This window comes from Colias croceus, chromosome 5 (genome assembly GCF_905220415.1).
Source record: "Colias croceus chromosome 5, ilColCroc2.1".
In the NCBI taxonomy this organism is placed as follows: domain Eukaryota; kingdom Metazoa; phylum Arthropoda; class Insecta; order Lepidoptera; family Pieridae; genus Colias; species Colias croceus.
The window spans coordinates 3,613,639-3,634,381 of record NC_059541.1 but is presented as its reverse complement, the minus strand read 5'-3'; the positions used below and the strand labels follow the sequence as shown (position 1 = coordinate 3,634,381).

The following is a 20,743-nucleotide window of genomic DNA, read 5'->3' as shown; positions in this document are numbered from 1 at the left end:
CATCCATCGATCAGGCCATATAGTTTTTCGTAAAAATCAAACTAATAGATTGAATAAGTACCTAAGTAATTTTAATCATATAGTTTTTTGGTCCATGCTTATGTCCATGATTCAGGGGTGTTAGGATGTTCGTAGGTATCTTGTAAATGTAACCCTTTTTAATACCGGAAGGAAGATAGCGCGGAAAGTTTTTTTTTTATTATTATTAATATCTCAAAAAATTGCTCCTTAAATGCTCCATCAGAATCTGTAATTGCTCCACTTCTATAATTATTAGTTTATTTATAATTAATTTTTAAAAAAATCCAAATACTGAAAACTTGATTTCCCTATAGAATGAAAAATATACACTTTTCATAAAAAATTTTTTTGCAAAAAAATTGCTCCTTAAATGCTCCATCAGAATCAGTAATTGCTCCACTTCTATAATTATTAGTTTATTTATAATTAATTTTTAAAAAAATCCAAATACTGAAAACTTGATTTCCCCATAGAATGAAAAATATTCACTTTTCATAAAAAATTTTTTTGCAAGAAAATTGCTCCTTAAATGCTCCATCAGAATCAGTAATTGCTCCACTTCTATAATTATTAGTTTATTTATAATTAATTTAAAAAAAATCCAAATACTGAAAACTTGATTTCCCTATAGAATGAAAAATATTCACTTTTCATAAAAAATTTTTTTTCAAAAAAATTGCTCCTTAAATGCTCCATCAGAATCAGTAATTGCTCCACTTCTATAATTATTAGTTTATTTATAATTAATTAAAAAAAAAATCCAAATACTGAAAACTTGATTTCCCTATAGAATGAAAAATATTCACTTTTCATAAAAAATTTTTTTGCAAAAAAATTGCTCCTTCAATGCTCCATCAGAATCAGTAATTGCTCCACTTCTATAATTATTAGTTTATTTATAATTAATTTTTAAAAAAATCCAAATACTGAACTTGATTTCCCTATAGAATGAAAAATATTCACTTTTCATAAAAAATTTTTTTGCAAAAAAATTGCTCCTTAAATGCTCCAACAGAATCAGTAATTGTTCCACTTCTATAATTATTAGTTTATTTATAATTAATTTTTAAAAAAATCCAAATACTGAAAACTTGATTTCCCTATAGAATGAAAAATATTCACTTTTCATAAAAAATTTTTTTGCAAAAAAATTGCTCCCGATTTGCTCTATCAATTACAAAAAAAATTATTTAATTTTGATAATTTTTACAATAATTAACTGAAAAACTATGTTTGCATAGTAAACTACTGCGCTGTGACGTCATCAAATATTGTCGTTGCGACGCATAAGGGCCATATTTACATGTATCAGCACTGCAGCGATATGTATAGACCTTAATGTTTATGTTTTCTTATTTATATTATTCACTAGATTTCCGCCCGCGGCTTCGCCCGCGTTTTCAAAGGAAAACCCGCATAGGTAGTTCCCGCTAACGCAAACGATAGCAAATTGACACCGAAAGATGAAACAAACGACTGAAACACAAATTAATTGATAATTACTTGAAGTTTTAATAATACGAATAAACGTACGAGTTTAGGGATGGGTAGGGAAATGTTTATAAAAATACCTAAAATAAGAATGATTTAAATAGGTACATAATAATATCTGTTCCTTGAAATTTTGCTAGATGAAAACTCAATAATTAAAATATGGCGCCTAGATATTCTTAGAGTATAATTAATAGCAACATAAGGTAAGTATAAGTATTAAATAATAATATTATTATTCCCAGCATAAAACTTATTAATGTCATTTTATGGTAATTAATCATATTAAATAGTTGCTCTTTTAAAATCATGTCAATATTACATAATCTGTAACTTATATCTAACTTCATAATATATCATTTTCATCTTGCATATATTCCTTAATGCTATAATAGGCTCTCTGAACTAATATATTTTTTACATGAGTTTTACCTGAATTTAGCACTACCAAACTCTTTAATACAATGTGGAATTCTGTTGTAAAAGCGTATAACTAGACCCATAAATGAATTTTTAACTTTGGCTAACCGGTAAAATGGCATTTCAATTCTATTCCTGTTCCTTGTGCCATAACAGTGTTTATCTCCTACTCTTGTGTGTAAGTCGGCGTTTTTGTGTACATGCAAAATATTATTAAATATATACTGTGATGGTACAGTAAGGATACCAGTATTCTTAAAGAGATCTCTTAGCGAGTCCCGAGCACGTAAATTATATATAGAGCGAATGGCTCTTTTCTGTAAGATAAATATAGTTTCTATATCTGCTGCCCTGCCCCATAGTAGAATTCCATAGGACATAATACTTTTTATACACCATTACAATTAATCTAATATTGATTGTGTTCATTGGTTACATTTTTAAAATCTTCGTGTTTTATAAATTTATAAAGAATAGAAAAAATTCGATCACGAGGCGGGACTCGAACCCGCATAATTTCGGGATCGAATGTTTATATTCTTTATAAATTTATAAAACACGAAGATTTTAAAAATTTATAAAATAAATTTATAAATTTTATAAATTTATATTTATGAGTATGGCCGCCAAATATTGTACAATAACAGTCGTGAAATCGTGACACACCGTAACATACGTGACTGATAGTAACATACGTGATTTTGTTAAGCCTAGTGTACATTACAACTAATAATGCAGGAGATTTTTTTTACATTTCTGTTTTATATTGTTAATTAAATTATTTGATTAAATTACTTTAAAACTCAATAAAACAAATTTAAATATTAAAGAAAAAGTTTTATTTCTCAAATTTTGTATTTCTATAATACTTACAAATGCAAAAATCATTCACAACTTATGATATTAATTACGAATACGAATTATTATAGTAAAAAAGTTACTAACTTCCGAAACATGATAGTTTTTGAAGTGGGTTCTCTTTATGTAAAAAAGTAAATTTTTAACTTTAGATTCTCTAGTGAGTACTACCCCTAAGAGCCGCTCACGGATGTTACGTAACACAATAGTAACACATGGTATCATTCGTGAATAAAAATATGGTTGGACATAACCTAAAAAGCCTTTATTCGCCAAAGTATTGTAGTAATAAGACGCCGCATAGTTTGATTTGTTACTAGAACACTAAAGCTACACACATAATTTAAATAATATAGTAAATTTGTATTCTTACCTTGCATAATTCTCACTCAAAATTATTAAAATGTTGCGAAGCAAAAATGCCGACTACCTTTCGATTAACTTTGACAGTAACAGAATGGCGATTTTTTTACTAAAGGTTGGCCAACATGTAAATCGGTGCTGTCACTACTTAAAAATATTTTTGTGGCTTGGATATCTAGTTATTTAGGGTGTTATTTTATGGTAACCGTGCGTGAAGTATCATTCGTGAAAAAAAGTGAGACATCGTTTTAAGTGAGTTTTATATTAATTTCTTTTATGTTATTTTTATTAGAACTTGTTAAAACTATCCACAAGTTTACAGAATAATTTAAAAATACCAAAATTTTACAGGTATCAATAGATTTTTGCATAATTTTGTGACTTCAAAGTGTGAGATGACTAAGTGGGACACATGATTTTAGTATGGAAAGGAAAATAAGCATTTCAAAAAAAAAATATTGAGCTTGTTAAAGGCACTCAAAATTAATTTAAATTATTAATATAATGATAAATATAACATAGTGAAGCTGAAACTATTTAAAAACTACCATAATTACTATATAAAAAAATCTGGTGCTATATAAAATGACAAGGACATTTTTTTTTTCTTGAATGTACAATTTTTGGCGGCCATACTCTTATAAAGCATTTGAATGTCATAAAACCAAAAATATCAAATTTAATCTTCGTGTTTTGTGAATTATTTAATAAATCATTTACGTGATTCTTTTTTTGTTCGATGCGGGATGGAGTCGAATTGGTCCCATAAAAATTTTATTAGGATAGGCCCAGTATTTTATTTTATGAGCATTTTTGTCTGTATTTGTAAATGTTGCAAGTGCAAGTTTGAAGTCGGTTGTTTTTAACGCAGTTATGTCTTGTATGTAAAACCTTTTGTCAAAAATAAAATTCTTTATAATTAGCACATATTTTATTATTTATACTCTAGTGAAAAATTTTCAGGTGATTATATAAAAGTAGGGCTCAATTTTTTCGCGAACCCTACTTCTAAATAATTACCACTCTTCAATAATTTAAAACTCCTTGACTGAATCCCTTCACACCCTAAAATAAAAAGTGCCTATTAATTTTTCTTATAGTAAACAGAAATTCAAATTCAATTATAAAAATACTTATTACCGATTTAATACTTTGATGATAATTGATAGTAGAAATATTTATTACTAACCTTGATATTGTTGTGGACATGATGAAATGTCTCCATATTATGTTATATGTAATATATACGATGGTATACAAAAATTATTATCATTCGAACCTGCAATCCTAACTTGAAGACTCAATAAAACAAAAATTATAATTATTTCTTATTATTCTTATCATCAGAACCCTTTAGTTTCTGTGATCTGTGATCAGAACCAAATAATTACATGATAATAATTAATAACCTTTTAAGTAATACCATCCTACTAATCTATACTTCTATACTAATATTATAAAGAGGAAAGGTGTGTATGTATGTATGTATGGTTTTCACGCATAAACTACTATACCGATTTTGATGAAATTTGGCACAGACAATCTTTAGACCCTGAGAAAGAACATAGGCTACCTTTTATTGCGAAATATGTACCACGGGCGAAGCCGGGGCGGACCGCTAGTAATATAATAAATGCGAAAGTTTGTGAGGATGTGTGTGTGTTTGTTACTCATTCACGCAAATACTACTGAACCGATTACAATGAAATTTAGCACACATATAGACTTGGATTGACGCATAGGATAGGTTTTATCCCGGTAATCCCACGGGAACGGGAACTATGCGGGTTTTCCTATGAAAACGCGGGCGAAGCCGCGGGCGGAAATCTAGTGAATAATATAAATAAGAAAACATAAACATTAAGGTCTATACATATCGCTGCAGTGCTGATACATGTAAATATGGCCCTTATGCGTCGCAACGATAATAATTGATGACGTCACAGCGCAGTAGTTTACTATGCAAACATAGTTTTTCAGTTAATTATTGTAAAAATTAACAAAATTAAATAATTTTTTTTGTAATTGATAGAGCAAATCGGGAGCAATTTTTTTGCAAAAAAATTTTTTATGAAAAGTGAATATTTTTCATTCTATAGGGAAATCAAGTTTTCAGTATTTGGATTTTTTTAAAAATTAATTATAAATAAACTAATAATTATAGAAGTGGAGCAATTACTGATTCTGTTTACTGATTATGTCTTTTTAATTAATAAAAAAAGAAACGATTTCTTTTACAAATCCGTTACGTCGTGGTTAGATACGTCTTTCTTTGGTGTCGTAACTTTTTTTTGTCTTGTCATAAAAATGAGTCCTTCCTAGGAGACGCTTTATAACTGTTATTATTTATTATGTATGTTATTATGTATTTACTAAATGCTAGATTCTGAATATTAAAAATAAAACAGTTTGCTTTCTAGAACCTATAATGTGATGATTAAATAAACGACAACATGATCCATGTACTTACCTACTTCTATGATAATTATATTTACTAACTTGTAGTCCTATAGGTACACCACTTTGATTATTGACAAGATCCTCATTACCTCTAACAACCCTGTTCAAATAATAATAATCCATATATTATAATCAGCTCGGTAACGGTAATACCGCGTATATATGAAATTTAGTTACATGTTAACATGACCTTCCTTTATCATACTATAATCGTAAAAAGAATATTGATGACATAGAAAAATTAATATGGATATATCCAAATTTATTATTATTATATCACTGAAAGGTGCAGACGGTGCCTACTGCCCGTATAGAAGGTAACCAACAAGTCAAGGTGTCTTTTTTTCTATAAATATTCAAAATGTAATTGAAAATTTCCAATATCTATTAGTTTTAATTCACCTGGTATTCAGAATAGTTGATAGATATTTAGTTAAGGATAAAGAAGCAAAATAAAGTATGTTCGTGTATATTTTATTTATTTATTTCTGACTGACTCTGTGCCCGACTCCACCCGGTAGTCGTGGATTTGATTTAAGATGTGCGACTCGGTTTGTTAAAGATGAACCACACTACGATTTGGATGCCATCTATATATTATGAAAAGGAAAGGCGTGCTAGTTATACTACATTTATAACTCAAGAAGGGCAGCTGAACCGATTTGGCTAAATTGGTGAGAAAATAGCTTAGAACCTAGGAAATAAAGGACGGAGGCACAGTATTAAATTGTAATACTGTGACGGAGGCGGGGCGTACAACTATTTAGGAATTAAAATAGCTGACTCTCTTAATATTGAACTAAATCACATACTTTGCTGCAACTAAAAGCAGGATTTCTGCACACATCTCTTTCACAAGCATATTCATCCTGATTGCTTGATTCATGCTAAAAACAGAAAATATTACGAGGCATATCTATACAAATCCATCGTTCGGGTGATCACTGATGTCCCACCATCGATTATGTCACCCCATAATGTCACCACCGTTGTTTGTGTTACGGTAATCAGTCACCCACCACCACGCCATGCAATGGCAGGGTTGGATATTATATTTTCATCCGTGTGCAACGCGACATTTTGCGAAAATGTATATGACAATCCGTTGAATGGTAAATTTCTTAAAATTGGCATTAAGTAGGCATGAAATCCCGTGACTGCTTTTGAGGGTTTCATGTAGTCATGCAGTCGGCAGATGCATGTAGGAACATCTCTTTTTCACTGATCGATTTTCTTTTTGTACAATTAAGTGATCAGTCTTTTGTATTCTACCAGAAGACTTCTTTTATTAATCTTCGTTAAGGATTGAACTCGAGACCTTTCAGTTTGAATGCTCATACTTAACCACTATACCAAGGAAGTTTTTTAAATTGTAGATGCGAAATTAACTGGGAAGCAAAATGAGACGTTGGCTCTACGTAATTTAATTAATGGGAAACATTTGAAGATTGGGACATTTAATGTAAGTTTCCTAGCACCTAAAAGATATTATTATTATTTAAGTAGGTACATGGCTTGTACCCAAATTCTACTAGTTTTTATTTCATAGAGCAGATTAAAAAAAACCTTACTTATTTAGAATTATCCCACGAGTTGGACGGAAAGAGCTGAAAATGGGACATACACCGGTCATGGAGTTGCATTCGAAATTATAAACATATTACAGGAAAAGTTTAATTTTACATACGAAGTTGTCGTTCCGGAGAAAAATTTTATATTTGGCAATGGAAGACCAGAAGAGTATCTCATCGGACTTCTCAATACTAGTGTAAGTTTAATGTGTTGTGTGCTGTGCAAAACTGTTAATCTTGTAGAAACAAAATATACATGTATTTTAATTATTTATATTATTTATTACCTACCTACCTAAATCTTCGAATTAAATTTCCACTTTAGCACCTAACTAAGTATTTCTGTCGTCAATTATTTCACGTCACTAAAAAAGTATTTGCGCCAAATTATTACATTTATTACAGAAAATAGATATGGCCGCTGCCTTTATCCCAGTTCTCAATAACTACGACAGATACGTACAATTTTCGGCGATCCTAGACGAGGGAACTTGGATGATGATGTTAAAACGTCCAAAGGAGTCAGCTGCAGGGTCTGGTCTTTTGGCGCCATTCGATGAAATGGTTTGGTAATTAGAATTCAATTACTATCTTTGCTGTGACACCTCTCGAGAGATATCATTGCCGATAAAGCTGACCAGCCCCCCTAGCCAAGTGGCTTTCTGTTAGCGTAGCGTTCAATAGATTCAGATACGTTTATCTACAGCTTACGTCAATCTCATACATTCGTAGTCTATTCTAGTCGTAAAGATGATTTAAAAAAAAAATAGTCGTTAGAAAGTTACGGATAGGTACTCTACGGGTCGCTATCGCTTAAATATATTTTAAAAACTTATCTGAATATATGCTTTCCTTATAGTGTACGTTCAAATATGTATTTTTTACTAGGTATTTGATTCTCATTGCCGTAGTGGCATACGGTCCTTGCGTTACCCTGCTAACTCGCTTGCGCAATAAATTGATGCCTGACGACGAGAATTACATTCCGATATCTCCTAGCATTTGGTTTGTTTATGGGGCATTTATCAAGCAAGGCACATCACTATCGCCTAACGCAAGTAAGAGCTTGAATATTGATGGATATTTATATTTAAGAATTTAGGTAACGCCACAGTTTCAAAAGCATTGAAACTATACTTCTTCAAATACATACATTGAAATCGACTCGTTGGAAAAAAGTTTTTGGGTATCGATCTCCAGATCTCTCCAGATAGATATTGAATTATGAGAGGTTTATAGTTAATATTACTTGTTTATAATAAAAATATTTGATACATTTTCTAAAGGTAGGTACCATATTAGTTAGTAAAAGCCTAGGTGTTGGTATAGCATGTGTATAGTATGTATATAGGTACCTAATTATGTAATACATTAGAAATGAAAATATTTGTCGTTTAATATTTCCTTAGATAAATATTATTTTGTCTAAGGGCTGATTTTTCAATCCTTGGATAAACCTTATTCATCTAATAACATATTAAACTACCATTTCAAAAATGTATTCTAATTGTCCCTATTTGACAGTTTACAGGTGACATTTAAAAATATTCGTGTATTATTTTATTGGACGGATAAATTTTAACCAAGGATTGAAAAATCGGCCCTAAAAATAACAATCAATCGTCGATTATATATTGGTAATGGTTACTCATTTATCACTTTGTGGTTACGCCTATTTCGATACGGTCATTTTGTGTTACAATAAAATATAATTTACATTTTCTTGATGAAGTAAAATATATTGTAATATAGTGCTAGGTATAGGTAGTATCATTATAAGTCGTTCATCACTGAATCTACAGGTATGTGACATAGACCATTAATAAATTAGGGGCATTTTTCATAATGCTTGCATAATGCATTTTCACAAATCACGGGTGAAATGACCTTTAAAATATATTATGGAACCTAATTAAGTCCATCATTATTCATACTACCTACATAGAAACATAATCTGTTCATATTATAAACTAGCTTCCGCCCGCGACTCCGTCCGCGCGGATGTCGGTCTTCGCGTGGATGGTTTATTTCTCCATTTTGAGTAACTCTGACAATTAAACATCTTATAAATATCTATTGGACCCAAATACGGCTAGGCCTATAATAATACGCAACGTGTGTTCGCGGTTCTACAGAACAACGTCTATAAAACTGAAAAGTTAAGATTATTTTTTTTCTACGTATTTTTCCAGGATAAAAAGTATCCTATTTTACGCCCAGGATAATAAGGTATAATTATACCAAGTTTCATCGAAATCAAACCGTTAGTTTTCACGTGATGCCTTCACATACAGACAGACAGACAGACAGACAGACAGACAGACAGACAGACAGACAGACAGACAAAAAATTTTTTAATCACATATTTGGGTTTGGTATCGATCCAGTAACACCCCCTGGTATTTATTTTTTCAATATTTTCAATGTACAGAATTGACCCTTCTACAGATTTATTATATGTATAGATTATGCAAAGCAAAAGAAAACTTAAATTCAATTTTCCTCTAGATATTTACTAAATCTTTAATTAACTTTTTCATAGATACCACTCGAGTACTGTTTGCGACTTGGTGGATTTTTGTGATCCTCCTGTCTGCTTTTTATACAGCAAACTTGACAGCTTTTCTAACTCTGTCCAAATTTACCTTGGAGATTGAAACACTTCAAGATTTGTACAAGAAAAACTATCGTTGGTTTGCTACTGAAGGTGGAGCTGTTGAATATGCTGTTAAAAATGTTGGTATTTTTAGTTCTCAAGTGTTTACCTAATTTTAAACTATTTTTAAACTTACTGCGCATCGTTAATTGAAATAAAACACGTAAAAATGTAAAAATAAAACAATAAAATTCCTAACTATGCATTTACAAAATTGTATGAATAATGTCTTAGTATCTTGGTAAACTACGTAATTAACATCGAATTTTTTTATGCAGACGGACGAAGGCCTGTATTTCCTGACTAAAATGATTGCAAACGGCCGTGCTAAGTTTCGTTCAATTACCGATGTTAACGAGTTCCTATCTTATGTGTCTGAAGGCGCCGTATTAGTCAGTGATGGAACTATTATAGACCATATGATGTATTTTGATTATTTGGAGAAGACTCGGCAGGGTATACCGGAAGCTGAAAGATGCACTTATGTTGTTGCTCCTGGCTCATTCATGCAAAAAAGACGAGCGTTCGCGTTTCCGAGAAATACTACGTTGAATTCATTGTTTCAACCTATGTTAGTAATCTTTTTAAATTTTTATTTCTTCTCTTGCTATAAAGAATTGACACTCTACATCCACATAGCACTACTACTACTACTTACTTTAAAAAATGTAGGTAGGTTCAGTAAAGGAGGTAAGTAGTTAGGTACCTAACTAAATTTCGCGTGATTTCGCTCAAGACTTAGTTATGTTACTTATAATTTATACCTACTTGGGCATTTATAATAATCGATCGTAAGTAATATTGATTTTTTTATAGGTACAGTAGGAACCGATTACCGAAATACATTTAGATTTAATCCACACACAAAATAAATTATGCTCAGATTCTATTCTCTTCCATCATCTTTTTGATGGCTTAAATATCTTGAAAATCAATGATATAAAAGAACATTTCGTTTTCAGTTTGCACATGGTAACTTATAGCGGTATAATAAAATATTTAGAGCGTAAAAAGCTACCCGATACTAAAATATGTCCCCTGGATCTGCAGTCTAAGGACCGTCAGTTAAGAAATACCGATCTTTTGATGACGTACTATATTATGGCCGTTGGTTTAGCAACTGCGGTATCAGTGTTCGTTGGCGAGGTAAGTTGCATTTATTATTAATTAATAGTCGGTTATTTTTCCACCACGGAGTTACAGGTGTGGATTAGCGTGGGGTTTTCAAAAACCAAACAAATTGAGATTGAATAGGAGATAATATGACATACTTAATCATGTGTTGGCTGAGGAGCACATGAATTATTTGTTACAGGTCACCTTGAAACGGTACGGCATAGCAAAATACAAAGGTAAGCATTTAAAAATCGTCCGAAAACAGTTGAAACCTACTCAAAATTTCAATTTCGACGACACTCGACCACCGCCTTACGAATCTTTATTCGGCAAATCTAAAAAAGGAACCGATTCAACCAAAAAGATAATTAACGGAAGAGAATATTGGGTTATAAACAAAGAGAATGGTGAAACGAGGCTTATCCCAGTGAGGACACCATCTGCACTTTTATATCGTTAGAATCGATTTCTCGGAATCGTTATAATTTATCGATGTTATTTTTTATCTGTGTGCATATTGTTAATTGTCATATTGTATGAATTACTTGAACCTGTACTTGGACACTTGGACAGATTATAATTAATTGGTATTTTTATGTCCTTTACTAAGTTGGACCATAGTCTTTACATTAGCTGCGGTTGGACTCACAGCAATAATTATTTAAATACAAAATGTCGTTTATTAGAAAATAAAGGGTGTCAAAATAAAAAGCTTGTTTAATTCATATATTTTTAATAACCGTGAAATACATTTCCACAATTGCACTAACAATCAAACCATAAACAACATTTGCATTCAGACTTGCTCTTTTATAGATTAAATTTAACTAAGCGTGCCTGCTTTTCAATATATCTAGTTTTATATTTTTATAAGCTATGTTTAAGGAGATAAGAAACGCATACTATCTTTATTTGTACTAGAGCATATTTAATGATTTAGTAAAAACGAATTAAGAGCTCGATGGCTTCATTCGTATTAACTACTCATAACGGACCTTTAATTACTAGAAATGTCAAATGCAATAAGATCTTATAACCTGTGGAAAACTTGGACAAGGAACAAAACAGATAATTCGAAATTCGAATGTTAAAATTCAAATATTTAACGAAATAATAATTAATTAGGTACACATTGGGTAAACACAATGAAAAAATGCATATTTCTAGCTTCAAATAACTGTATATCTTTATCTGCAACACTCAGAGACGTTTATTGGATCTATCTAGCGTAAGTTTTTAAACAATATATTGAAAAACAGACACCAGAAATAATCACGTAGGCTGTGCCTGTAATAACTAGTAATATACAAGATATATTATTAATTATGCATTTATATTGTATAGTATTAAAATTTTAGTATAAAACCTAAAACGCTTCTCATACTTTTTATTATATATTTAATTTCTATCATAACGGACTGATACATTTTTCCTTTAAATTTAGCAATTACACACGATTAATGATTTTAACCTATTTCATTTGATAAAACGATATTTTGAATCCAGGTGTGTCATTATACAATACGATAAATTTTTTAAACTTAATTATTTTCCTATATTAAAATGACGATCACAATTTTTAAGTATTGTAAACAATAATTACTATGTTAGTATTGTAAGTGAAATGATAACCTTAGAGCCAGGTGTGACGATAAAAAATACTTATATAAAATCAATAATAATTATCGATTAAGTTATAAAAATCTTTATTGGATTTTCGTAAAAAATAATTTAAAAAATTGTAAAAAATCGTATTAAAAAGGGGGAAAATAAGTCTATAGACAAAGTAATTGATAAAAGAACTTTGTGGCACATTAACTTCTACTGTCACAGCTTGCACTATGGTTCTTATAAATTCGAAGTATCCTAAAAATGCACACAATATTTGGTGTGAATGACCTATTTGCTACAATTATTCTATCTAACGCACTTTATTTCAATTTTTAAACAATTAAAAACAGCAATAAATTAAACTATTCATGGTTTAAATCTTTACAATTAACATGTAAAAATCTAGCAAAAACTAATTAGTTCCTATGTATTTTATTCTGCATCACACATAATATTTGTGATATTATATTCTATGTTATTTCATATCCAAAGATAGTCGTCAATATTAATGCATCAGTCGATTAACATTTATACGTAAATCGCAATATTGCATTAACCCCTCAAAATATTCAAGGGCGATAAAAATAATACAAAACGTACGAAACGTATACGAAATACAGAATAAAAATATACTTGATAATAAAATACTTTTAACAATGATCGAAATAAATCTCAAGATATAAAAAAAAGATTTGATTAAACATTTAAGATGAATGACGCGAACGCTTGACTAAAATTCCTGAAATAATAATATAATTGATATAATAATATAATTTTATTTTAAGCCCCTTTCTGAGGAATCGGTATTATTTAGTATTATTATATCTATAGTCAGGCGATTGCATATAAACATTAAACTACTTTTAGCAGAAGAAGTGGCTTTTATATCATAAATAACATTGAAATGGAAAGACCGATGTTGACACAAAAATAGATCGATATGCAGATAAGATTATATTATCTTTCGTTATTTCCACGTGGAAAATATCAGGTCAATGACCTTGGCTATTATAATAATAGAAGCGGGAAAATCGTTTAAATGTGTCACGTGACGCTTTTGCATTATCTGTGCCGAATAAAGGGCGCGAAAAGTGTAACTGTCAAAATCTATGATTTTAAACGTCATTAATTATTATTGGTGTAGGTATTTTAATTGTACTTTTGCATTTCCAATGCGTAATACTATAGAAAATGTGTGCATATGTGTTAGTTTAAATAACTACATATTTATTATTAAAGGTGTAAAAAAAACTGTATTCAATGAGTGGACACTTGCCAAACCTAAATATAGTTCTAGTAACTATTAACCCTGAATATCTTATTTTAATTATCTTTATAATACTCACCTTTCGTATCTCCCACCAATTTGAATTAAAATTAATTTGCCAATGCAAAGTCGGTAAAAAATTACTGCTAGCCTTCAAGCTTTTTAATTTTTCTTTGCTACCTATTGATTGTGGTTATAATACTAATAAAAATTAATTTCTCGGTTACCTATATTAATTTTCACTTCAACTTTGGATATAAACATACGAGTGCGTTTCTTGAACGCTTAACACTAAGAACACATTGTATTTGATAACTATTTTTTATTATTTGGTGGCAAATTAAATTCCTTATGCAAATTTGGTGAAAACAATGTAGCGAAGTCTGTGCGTATTATTTTGTTACTTAAAGGCGATAGGACAGAATGTCGGTGGTATAAACGCACTTACATCAAAACACATTTGAAATACATCGAAATAAATGCTTGGGTATACCAATTTTAGCCAGTTTCACTACTTGCTGATAAAGCCTTACAGCTTATTTAACATTTTCTATATTTCTGAAATTTTAACTGACAGATAAACTAACCAGAACGAAAACAGAAGTTATAAAACACTTTTTTGCTGGTTTCGTAGCACCTGAATACATTTTGTTTAGTTTACCTGTCAACTAAAATGACAATTATTCTATGAAAATATACGTAAAATTAACTGCTGAATAAGCTATCAGAGTCATATTAGTCTGCGTTCACCAGCTTACACTCATAACTCGTAATTCCGGAATAAACAACACAATGAAATGCATTCGTATCAACGTTAGTTGTTAGATATAGTTCGTGAAACTAATGTGTATGGGCGCATGAAGGCCCGCGGTGCGTTAGGAGCCGGCCGCCTGTCAGACCGTCAGCCGGGCTTCGCCCATCGGCGATGGGAGTAACGAGCTGAAATTAAAGAAATTCAATTATAAATTCAGAATAAAATATACAGTAGAATATTTTTCTGACGCTGACTTTTTTATAAGGAAATATAAAATGTTGTTTTGAAATCTCTGTAAAATAAATAAATATATCAAAATAAAAAGCAAATTTTATAGCCAAAAAGGCGATCAATTAAATATTCGAGCTCAATTAATTTTTATCTTCAAATAATGAGACGAAGTGATGTAAAACCAACAACCCAAATTCAGTCATAAAAAAAAGACGGGTTGCACTCCGGGAGTGCCGGCAGAAGTGAAAACTTGATTATTAACGTTGAGCATGTTTGATATCCATCCGTCTTACGCTTTTTCGATCAGGTCACGTGTCCTGACGCGAGTTTAAGATTTTATACCCAACGCGGCTAAAGAAGTTTTCACTTCAATAAATAAAATAAAAAATAATCCATCCTATCCCACCTACCAAACTATTTATTCAAAAGATTGAAAATAAAAAAGCATTCTCACCCGCACTCCAAAGCGTCTAAATTCCTAGTGGTCGCAGCGCCTTGCCCACTCGCGCCAATATTAGAATTCACAGACTCCGTTCGCGATCCCATGTTCCTCTGCCTGCACATGTACGGTGTGACAGACGGCGATGGAGTGCTTTGCTTCTGAAACATTTCAATGTATAAAAAGATGTTTATAGAAATATGTCGATCTAGTAATGAGTTTACTAAAGCTATTTTATTTGTTGTCTTTACTAAATGTATAAAAATAGTAATGTACTGCAAATACATACATATATTAAAAAGGTTTTGTATTCTATAATGATAAGTTTGAAAGGCTACTAGTTTACAATAAATTTCAAGTAAAGACTTAATGTATGAGAATACAATAAATAATCGAAACTTGAAACATCAAATAAAATATACTGTTCAAAGGCTGTGTACATAAACTAGTCAAAGAAAGCCATTTCTACAATTACTTCATAAAAAATAAACAAGATCGATACGTTTGCATGATAGGTAAAATTACAGGCAATATTGATTTTGTGAATATACCATTATAATGTAAATGTCAATATCAAAAGCTATTCTTGTGTAAGAAAACAAATTTGTATGCAAACAATGTAATTACCAGCATAAATAACAAAATATTTCAATGGGTTTGAAGACATTTTTCATATCGACATGTTTATTTTGAGGCAATATAAAATATATAAAGGTGTTCTGTGCATAGTAACAGATTTTTCAAACTAGCAACACAGTCGTGACGAAAATTTAACTCTTTTGCACTTGTCACACAGTCGTTATTTAATCTTTAATCAAATTGATAAAAACTACGTGTCAGTTTTATCTGTAAACATATTGTTTCATAATCAGCGTGTAAATTTGTATGGCGCGTGTAGTCGTAGAGATTTGGCGTGTTATTGTTTGTCTCTATGCAATTTGTGATGTTTATATGTACTAATTAATTATTTGATCATTTAGTACAGGAGTACTCAGAATAAAAAAATATATTCACATTTTCAATCAGGTTTTTTGTTCTCTTGTAAGTAGTTTCAATATATTCAAACTATTGAATATAATAAAGTATTTTTTATGTACCATATTATATTGAACTCGTTAAAGTGTTTTCTCAAGTGTAGGAATATAATTTAAATCAACCAAATGAGGATCCCGTACAAAGATAACATTGTTATCACGCGCAATAAAACCAGGTTAAGTTCAATGCAAATATTTTACTATTTTTAATACATTTCACATAAGTACAACATGTACATATATTTGGCACATTTACATATAATCTATTCATGATCACAATTGGCAACAATAAAACTATTCAACATCACATACAAGATATGTATATAAATATTATGCGATACAAAAATAACAACCTCCGTGGGTATATAAAATTGGCTAAAAATAACAATTTCATATTAAACTCTTCGAAACGTCGGCGAGGGGCGTAAGGCTCAGATTGGCTCGGCCCGTCGGTGGCATCTCCTTGAAAAATATTACCGAACCCTTATTGTTTCTAAACTGTAAAACTGCAATTGAAAAAAAGGAAATTTCTACCTACTAATCTTTTTAATTCAGACTAAATCTATAAAACGTTTGTCGCGCACGCATTCATTGCGGGCTAGTACGTTAGGTGCGTGCAAACCGTGAGTACCGTACAAAGAAGGTAATATTATATATTTCTCGTGAATATTAATAACTTTAATTCATTCAGGGAAAAAGTAATAGTAGCTTAATAAAGGTATTCAAAGGAGATGTTTAATTTTGGATTTATAATATAATCTATATTAGATTGTAATATTTACAGATGTTTAATTTTGGATTTTAAATATTATTACTATATTTTTTTTAAATGCGCAAAAAGTCTAATAATCAGTATATTCTAATCTAATTCTTCTAATTCGAATAAAACGAATTATGTTCAGCACCGTGTGTAAACATATCCTTTGAAGTTAAAACTACAATGCATGCCTGAAACAATACTGATAAATATTTTGCAAAATTGCAAGTGCATTCAAGAAGAAAAGAGAGATAAGAAGGGATATAGAAAAGAGAGAAGAATAAAAAACATACTTATAGAAATTTAATACTTTTTAACGGATTTAAAACGCATCTATTTATTTGTGTGATCACTATCATATTCATATTCGCATAAGTGTTTGAAGCATCGAAAGAAATAATTATTATAATGCTCATGTTAACAAGTTTGTGGGGTTTTGTAATATCATTCAATAGTAAACTCAAAAATTACATAGCTAGAAGAATTTACAAAATTAAATTCTTTCACCAATATCAAACTACCCTCTTGTTTCCTGTTTGACTAATTTATCTATTTTTAATCCCAATTGCAATTGGATTTAGTCAGCGCTAGCGGCTTAAATCAACTACGACCACCCATCCTTACCTAAGACATTTTAAACCCGTTTAAAAGTAACTAACTTCTAAACACACACCTAGCGTACAACAAACAACATTATGATTTAGATCACTAAACATTAGCCTACCAATCATTAATAAGATTCTGACTTAACGTGCACAAAAAAGAGCGTGTGTGCCGAGCACACATGTCAGAAGTGGAACTTCTTTGGCAAGATTCAAAAATACCAAAACGTTACTACATGACGTGACGGTATCGCCATGACGCAACTTAAAAATTTTAGTCTCCGCACCCAAAGAAGTTTCACTTCAAACGTTAGACAAATTTAAACAGGAGCTTCTACTCATGAAACTGAACAACTTTTGTTCTACAACTTTGCTGAATTCGTAGAAAAAAAATTGGACTTTGTATGGAAATCGGTCAGCTGATTAGCGAAGTTTCCTTACAAAGTCCAATTTTTTTCACCTGGTATACATACTAGGCTACAAATAAACAAACAAACAAACAGTACCTGCTGGTTGGGCCCGCAGCATGTCGCATTGTGGCACAGGTCGTTGGGCGGACAGTGCAACGCGCACGGGGCTTCCGCTGACGAACTTATCATCTGTTTATAATATAATAAATTATCATCATCACCTTTCTACTGTCCATAACATATGTATATAACCAAGAAGCGCAACTCAGGGTCCCAAGACACAAGTATTTCACTTAGTTTGGGACCACAGAACAGTAAGAACAAATAGAAGTGCGATGTGGGCGTGGCCCACGTGTCACTAGTAAGGTAAGATCACCTAACTCGCTCTCAGTTGTGCGCAGAAAAATATTCGAGTCGGTTGTCAGCTGTCAAACCTTTTTTCCATATTTATTCATTATTTAGGGCGTGTTGTTCGGTATTAGAGTGGAAAAATGATAGCGGACGAAATAATATCAGCAGTCGAGGCATTTCATACCATCGGTAAGTCTTATTTTAATTTATTTTAAATATATTTTATGTTACAACTTCGCTTGTCGTAATTTGTCAAAAATGTATAAAAATATTAAGTCAAAATGAACCTTAATCCATAAGAAATTAGTGCTAATATAGATTGAACAGCAAACAAGACTTTCTGGAATATTATTGCAATAAACAAACGAATGTCGGTTTAGTGATGGTTGTAGCTTATATCGACAGTATCGATACTTTAGAAAAGACAAACATTATAAATATTAAATTTTATTTTATTTTTCCTTAGCTTTCATTTATCCAATTTATTTATAGATTTCCCAAAGAGGCTAATTTAAAAGAGAAATGGATAAATGCAACGTGACGAGTTAACTGGATGCCGAACAGCACTAAGAAGTCTAACAAAGACCGCCGATACATCAAACCTACGGCAGTTCCAAGATTTAAAATAATGCATATTTTCTGTTTGTATTTTGTAAATATAGATTTATACTATTCTATTCCGTTTTTTATTTAATAATAATAATATGAAAAGACATACTTAGTAGTAATAAACATACTCCAAAATGTGGCACATTGTACTATACTCATATAATAGAAAGAAAAAAAAAAAGGGTATCATTTAAGCTATCACCAATTTAATTAGTTTTGTGTTTCTTAAATAATAGGGTTTGTCCTCAAAATAGTAGATCTGTCACCAAAATGAAGTCACCAAACAATGCAAAATCAGTTCCACAATAAATCACCTAAAATCCTGAGATATAAGGTCTAGTACCAAATAAATGTTTTTGTATGTATTATAATAGGTGTGTCCTAATAAGCATTTAAGCAAACTAATTTAAAGAGATCACCAATAAATCATATTATGTTACTAAAAGTTAAAATAATCAATATTTATTCTTAAAAATAATAACCACTGAATAATCAGCTCTGGTTTAATAGCTGGCTAATGGTTAGCATAATAATTGTAGATAAAACACTTAATTAAAGTTAAAATAATCAATATTTATTGTTAAAAAACAATAATCACTGAATAATCAGCGCTGGTTTGGATTTCGAAGGGCGCCCCCTTTTTCTTTTCTGGCCGATAAGCACATTTTTTGCTTCTGGTGGGGGGTTGGCCAGCCTTAAGCGTATGGCTAATTTGATAATATGTTTGCACATGTCAATTTTTAAAGTGCGCCAATTTGTCTCCGCCCCTTTGATCATTTTTTCATTAAAATTATAAATTGATGTATTAAATTGATAACGAATACTATTAATTTATTATCTGAACGAAATAAAATGTTACTACTGTATTGGTGACAAAATATCAAATAAAAAGGAGTCGCAGTCAGGGATCGATAATCGATTTATTTGGTGACAGATCTACCATTCTGAGCACAGAGCTATTATTTAAGTAACAAAACTGTTATTATAAGAACGAAGTTTATATTCATGTAATGCAATATAATTTTATTGGTTATCGATCTCTTATTTTACACATATAAAACGGCAAAATAATAGCTTATGCAGACGACACGGTTTTAATATTTGATGGTCGAACGTGGGAGGAAGCTTTTTCACATTCACAGTCTGGTTTAAATATCGTAAGTAATTGGCTGCTATCTAATTCGTTGACTCTTAATTCTGATAAAACCAAATACATAACTTTTGGCATGAACAAAAATTCTATAAGACATTCAAGTTACTTAACACTTAAAGCTCATTTCTGCCATGATAAACTATCTTGTACATGTATAACTCTTCAAAATGTTGATTCCATTAAGTATCTAGGTGTTATGATTGATTGCTATCTAAATTTTAATAAACATGCAACACTTCTGGCTGCCCGCATTCGTAAATTGATAATTATTTTTAAAAATCTCCGTCACATCATGAACTTCAACCTCATTAAACGGATATACTTTACATTATGCCAGTCCTTAATAAATTATGGAATATCTGCTTGGGGTGGCATGGCTAAGAGTAACATGCTTACCATTGAGAGAGCACAAAGATCAGTTTTAAAAGTCATGACCTTTAGGCCAATTGATTATCCAACCAAAGATTTATATAAAAAATGCCAAGTCCTGACAGTGCGACAATTGTTTTTGCTGCAACTTATTTTAAGAAAACACCATGAACTTGAATTTGAATTAAACAGCACTGATA

General features: G+C 30.8%; 2 protein-coding genes and 1 long non-coding RNA gene across 7 annotated transcripts in view; 1 reads left to right on the top strand and 2 right to left on the bottom strand.

Moving 5' to 3' along the window:
- Positions 1 to 4,071: 4,071 nt before the first annotated feature.
- Positions 4,072 to 4,577, bottom strand: LOC123691612. Its single transcript, XR_006751431.1, has 2 exons — positions 4,343 to 4,577; positions 4,072 to 4,218 (listed from the first exon to the last, which is right to left on the bottom strand). It is a non-coding gene; the product is annotated as an uncharacterized LOC123691612 (long non-coding RNA).
- Positions 4,578 to 6,646: 2,069 nt separating this feature from the next.
- LOC123691603 (glutamate receptor ionotropic, delta-1) lies at positions 6,647 to 11,661 on the top strand. Its single transcript, XM_045636082.1, has 9 exons — positions 6,647 to 6,725; positions 6,990 to 7,075; positions 7,193 to 7,381; positions 7,590 to 7,753; positions 8,073 to 8,242; positions 9,727 to 9,920; positions 10,119 to 10,411; positions 10,803 to 10,986; positions 11,156 to 11,661. Exons 1-9 carry the CDS (start codon positions 6,647 to 6,649, stop codon positions 11,414 to 11,416), a joined length of 1,620 nt encoding a protein of 539 aa, XP_045492038.1. The 3' UTR covers positions 11,417 to 11,661.
- Positions 11,662 to 11,672: 11 nt separating this feature from the next.
- Positions 11,673 to 20,743, bottom strand: part of LOC123691605 (zinc transporter 1) — a 36,738-nt gene continuing 27,667 nt past the window's right edge. For 2 of the 5 annotated variants that reach the window (XM_045636086.1, XM_045636084.1), the window contains exons 8-10: positions 18,158 to 18,250; positions 15,274 to 15,419; positions 11,673 to 14,773 (exon numbers count right to left, since the gene is read on the bottom strand). In XM_045636086.1, coding sequence (XP_045492042.1) covers positions 14,728 to 14,773; positions 15,274 to 15,419; positions 18,158 to 18,250 — 285 coding nt within the window. In that variant the 3' untranslated portion in view covers positions 11,673 to 14,727. Of the gene's footprint in view, positions 14,774 to 15,273; positions 15,420 to 16,473; positions 16,799 to 18,157; positions 18,251 to 20,743 lie in introns of those variants that run through there. The other 3 variants (XM_045636087.1, XM_045636088.1, XM_045636089.1) reach the window with 3 other exon arrangements.

Coding starts and splice junctions, on each gene's coding strand:
- LOC123691603 (XM_045636082.1), top strand. CDS start 6,647: ATGGCAGGGTTGGATATTATATTTTCATCCGTGTGCAACGCGACATTT. Junction 7,754..8,072: donor CCATTCGATGAAATGGTTTG/GTAATTAGAATT, acceptor ATTTTTTACTAG/GTATTTGATTCTCATTGCCG. Junction 10,412..10,802: donor AATTCATTGTTTCAACCTAT/GTTAGTAATCTT, acceptor TTTCGTTTTCAG/TTTGCACATGGTAACTTATA.